A 5,180-nucleotide genomic window follows, 5' to 3' on the forward strand; every position below is an offset into this window, starting at 1 on the left:
GCGGGCCCTGTGCTATACAGGTAGGGCCTTCTCTACTCTGAAACTTACCCGTTTCTTTTTTAAAGCATTTATTAATGCATTTATTAATTAAGCATTTATTAATGACCATCAGAAAATAGTTCAGCCACAGACCTTGTCCCCAGCTGTGACCTCATCAATAAAAACATTCTCAGTGCTGTCACAGTATTAATTCTAATACTAATCCTCCACCAAGTGCAAACACTCAGGGAAAAAAAATAAATAAACCAAAAAAAAGAAAAACCCTGGCCCATCTCTATTCTGTCACCTAAGTGGCACAGACTTGGTGAAGAGAGCCCGGCAGGTTGGCCATGGTCTGTGCCTACTTTGCCTGGCATATTCAGATGCATGAAACATCCCCTCATAGAATTGTTTGTCCTTTGCCGTGAGTAGGTCTTTAATATCTCCTCTGGCTCCTCTGCTCCTCCACCATATGGTACTGGGCATGAATTTGAAGCAAACAAAAGGTGGAAGGGATCTGACCCTAAAGTCTGAGGTCAAACATCAAGTCGGCAGCAGAGCCAGGATTTAGACCATGGATGTGTTACCCTGTCCCCGCCCCCACCCAGTCTGGTTCCTAACCTCCATGCTGTAATGTCTGTCATGGGGGCTTCCAAAATAATACAAGTCTATAAATATTCTTAGTTAGAAAACCACACCCCATTTTGTACCACACAGAGGAATTTCTCTGTCCAAGCATCTTTCGATGGCTGCATTTGTCCCTCTGTGTCCACACATAGCAATTCCCTCTATAGGAAACACTAAATGCTGCATAAAATGGGACCGTTCAGTGCTCCAGCAGACTCCTGCCATGCCTTTCACAGAGAACCGGTTGGCTCTCCAGACCACACTGTGGTTCTCTGTTGTCTGGCTAGCTCGGTTCTACCTGAGAGGGGCTGAGTCTGTGGCTCAGAACAAGAATCGAGCTTTTCTTCCCATCTCCTGTGATTTTCCCTGAATATGATCCTTCTGTTTCCATGCAGCCTCCTGCCAGGAGATGTCCTGCAGCGAACAAGGGGAGTGCATCGAGACCATCGGGAACTACACCTGCTCCTGCTACCCTGGGTGATCCTTCTGTTTCCATGCAGCCTCCTGCCAGGAGATGTCTTGCAGCGAACAAGGGGAGTGCATCGAGACCATCGGGAACTACACCTGCTCCTGCTACCCTGGGTTCTATGGGCCAGAATGTAAATATGGTGAGGCTTCTATTTTGTTGATATTACTTTAGTCATTGGCCTGGTGCTAGAGATGATGCCAGGAAGTAAATCACAATGGAGACTCTGCAGTGAGTGAAGGCTAGTCTGAGGCCCCTCTATCATCTGCTTGTCTGCTCCACTCAAATTGTCTCTGGGCACACACTCTGGGTAAAACATTTTATTCTAGGAGAGAACATTCATTCATAAAACTTCAAAAAGGAAAAGGGAAACGTAAAGGAAGCAAAACAAAGGTTAAACAAAAATTAACCTTTCGGGTTAATCTTACTGGTTTGAAATAAAAAACAGTGAAAGAATGATTATTTATCAAGATGCAGGCAATACAAAACAGCTAAGTAAGGATGGACAGCTTGGGTTAGAAGCTTAGAAAGACAGAGGTAAGAGGATTACACATATAGTTCCAGCTTTCAGCAAATCTAGCATTGTTTTTAAGTCTACCATGAAAAACATTGATATTGTTTGTACCCCACAGTCAGAGAGTGTGGAGAATTTGATCTCCCTCAACACATGCTGGTGAACTGCAGCCACCCCCTGGGAAACTTCTCTTTCAACTCAAAGTGCAGTTTCCACTGCACTGAAGGGTACCGACTGCATGGACCCAGCGAGCTGGAGTGTTTGGCTTCTGGAATCTGGACGAAGAAGGCCCCACAGTGTGTAGGTGTGTCAACCTTGTTCTTGTTGTCCTCATTGACAACTATAATGTTGGGCTTTCTCCATTAAAAACGTGAGAAATAATGAGGATCTACATTAGATGGAAAGTTCTGGTATCACTGTTACCTGTCAACCAACTAATTTTGATTTTCATGGTATTTTGCATCTGTAGCGTGAGGTAGTCAGTTTAATTCTTCATTCTCAGGCAAAAACATTACAAAGTCACCCCTTTTCCCTTGTTAATTACAAAGTAAACAGAGTGTAATGATGAGGACTTAAGAGCTGAGTAATATTAATTTGGTAATTTTACTTGCTTCTTTAAATGAAAAAATAAGGGTGTTTGAATCTTTCCAAACAGCTATTGAAAGTATCATTTAACCATTCAAGAGCATCAACTCGCCTGCCTCTTTGGGAAGGTAGAGCTGTTGCAGAATTCTAAACCTTCCAAGATGCTGGACATAATTTGCATAAGGACTCACACCATTGTTCTAGGGTTGTTTTTAGCTGCCCAGTGCCTGTCCCTGAAGACTCTTGATTAAGGGAGCATGGTCTGTCTTCCCTCTGCAAAAGCATTCCAGCACCAGTTTAGCTGTCCCTTCAGTTGTGAAGAGGGATTTGCATTAGTCTGGCCAGTGGTAGTGCATTGCACAGCATTTGGGGTGTGGACAGCCCCAGCTCCAGTGTGTAATTGTGAGTTTCCAGCAGCTGGGGATGTATACGTGGACTGGGTCTCCTGCACCCAGTCCTTCCTGGAGTATAGATAAAACTTAGTTTATGGAGAAGCTGGCCTGAATTGCCAAAATTTAACTCTCCTTCCACCTGCCACTCAGCTAAATTGGATACATCTGGACGGGAGATGTGTATCAGACTCTAGAAAAACAAGAGACTGATTTTTCTACAAACAAAATTAAAAAGTCCTCCCTTCCCCCAAACTCGTAACCCACAAGCAGTTTCAGAATGTCCTCATTTATTAATTTCACATATGAGGGGAACGGGTGGCATCTACATCTGTAAGTAGACACTAGAAGACTGCTGGGACAGGATCATAGAGGTATAGGGAACAGAGGACATTAAGAATGGATCTTGCAGGAATTTGTATTTTTAAGAGTTTCACGTCACCCTGAAGACAGGCATTCCAAGTCTGGACAAGCATCATAAGGGTCTCCCGACGTTAACATCTTCCCAGCTCCTCCGTTGCTCCTCATCTGTGGGTGTGGTTTTCCTCCTTCCTCAGTACCTTTCTCTTTCTTAATCTTCGGTTGTTCTCTCCAGCTGTGCAGTGTCAGCACCTGGAAGCCCCCGGCAAAGGATCCGTTGACTGTGTTCATCCGCTTGCTGCCTTTGCATATGGCTCCAGCTGTAAATTTGAGTGCCAACCTGGCTATCGAGTGAAGGGCTTTGACACACTTCACTGCAGTCGCTCTGGCCAGTGGACCGCACCTTTGCCCACCTGTGAGGGTAGGATTTTCCTTTAGCAGCCCCAGTCCACCCACCCAAGTAGGAGTCGTGGCACACAACCAAGGGCTCTTTGTGTCAGGGTGACCTCCTCTAGGCTCTGACACTGGAGCAAGTGTTCAACCTCTGGGAGCCATGTTTTTCTCATCTGTGAAATGGAGCTAAGAATTGCAATGTGCTTTTGTGAGGATTAAGTATATTAAAAGTATACAATTACATAGCATGTATAAAGTACCTGGCATAGAGCTGGGCACTTGATCAACTTTAGCTTCAGCTTTTTATCCCCTTCCTGCCCCACTGGCATATCCAAGCTGTAGAACAATGTCCTATACTTCAGAGGGTGTCAGAGAAGTGGCTGTCAGGATAAAGAGATATTCTCCATGCAACCTTTGGAGGTAGCCTTTGACAGAGGATCAAAGGAACAGTGCATTGAAAGAGCGTGTGACGCAATCCTGGGCAGTTACATAATAGCACAAAGCTGACTTCTGTGCAATTGCCTCACACCCTCAGCTCGTAAGGCAGGGGTTGGGGCAGGGCAGTAGGACATTACAAGTGGATTAGTGAGTTTTCAGACCTAGATTTTGAGCCTGGCTCTACTACTGTCCAGCAATGAGACTCTAAGGAAATCACTTGACATTTCTGAACCTCACTTTTCTCATCTGGAAAGTAAGAAAGAAGCACTAGAGGATCTTTGGTTCTTAAATGCTCTGATTCTGTAGAAACCAGAGCTCAAAGCCCAGAAGCGAAAGGGTAGTCTTTATGCTCTGCAAAACCCCAGGAATAGTCTGGAGATGAAATGGTTTATCAAGGAAAAGCATCAGGAAACCCATCTTTATGAGAACCGAGGTCACTCAGGGCTTAATTGTGCTCAGGAACTCACCTCGGGCTGCACTCACTTGGCAATTGAAGTCCAATTAGGATGATATCCTGTATTCCAGAGACAAAGCCCATCTGAGAACACTTTACAGGGCTAGGTGATAGTGTTGACAACAAGCTGTGCTATTCTAGCTTTTTCACTGTAAGTCCAGCTGTTTCCTCTATCTACTCTTTTCAGATCCAGTTCCACAGATAATGCCAATAAATATTTAATGAGTACCTTTGTTGTACAGAAGACTGCTCTGCTCTGGAATACACCTCAGCCTCAAAGAGACTGTGGTGCAATGGGGAAGAATTACGGTCACTTATGAACCGCGCAAGAACAGAGGCTGGGGGAGCACACTGGAGGTGCCCTGACCCCTGCGTTGGGTGGGAAGGGAGGGATCCCTGAGGAATGTGGAGTCTAAGCTGTGACCTGAAGGGCAGGTGAGGGTGTGGTCACTTATGAACCGCGCAAGAACAGAGGCTGGGGGAGCACACTGGAGGTGCCCTGACCCCTGCGTTGGGTGGCAAGGGAGGGATCCCTGAGGAATGTGGAGTCTAAGCTGTGACCTGAAGGGCAGGTGAGGGTGTTCCAGGCAGTTTCCATTTTGGAAAAGAGAGGATTTAGGGTTCTGAACATCCTGACACTGTGGATAAGAAAGATGTAGTTTCCCCAGGAGTTTTTTTCTGAGAAAGAACTAGGCCCTTCCATTACCCCGTTTCAGAAGATAACTTTTTCCATTTAGCCATTTCGTGTGAGCCACTGGAGAGTCCCATCCACGGAAGCGTGGACTGCTCCTTGTCCTCAACAGCACTTCAGTACAACGCCACCTGTAGCTTCCGCTGCGCCGAGGGCTTCATGCTGAGAGGAGCTGACATAACTCGGTGTACTGGTTTGGGACAGTGGACAGCACCAGTCCCAGTCTGTCAAGGTACTGTGATCATCATAATGTTCTTCTGTGCCTCTCAGCTCATTAAATGCCT

The 5,180-nt window shown here is 45.8% G+C and overlaps 1 protein-coding gene across 1 annotated transcript in view; it reads left to right on the forward strand.

Moving 5' to 3' along the window:
- Position 1: 1 nt before the first annotated feature.
- Positions 2 to 5,180, forward strand: part of LOC103607216 (P-selectin-like) — a gene marked incomplete at both ends in the record, with an annotated part of 13,475 nt that continues 8,296 nt past the window's right edge. Inside the window, 5 exons of the mRNA XM_008591747.1 lie at positions 2 to 20; positions 1,107 to 1,214; positions 1,705 to 1,890; positions 3,156 to 3,341; positions 4,943 to 5,128. Of these exons, the coding sequence (XP_008589969.1) occupies positions 2 to 20; positions 1,107 to 1,214; positions 1,705 to 1,890; positions 3,156 to 3,341; positions 4,943 to 5,128 (685 nt within the window). The remainder of the gene's footprint in view (positions 21 to 1,106; positions 1,215 to 1,704; positions 1,891 to 3,155; positions 3,342 to 4,942; positions 5,129 to 5,180) is intronic.

This window comes from Galeopterus variegatus, unplaced genomic scaffold (genome assembly GCF_000696425.1).
Source record: "Galeopterus variegatus unplaced genomic scaffold, G_variegatus-3.0.2 Scaffold7244, whole genome shotgun sequence".
In the NCBI taxonomy this organism is placed as follows: Eukaryota; Metazoa; Chordata; class Mammalia; order Dermoptera; family Cynocephalidae; genus Galeopterus; species Galeopterus variegatus.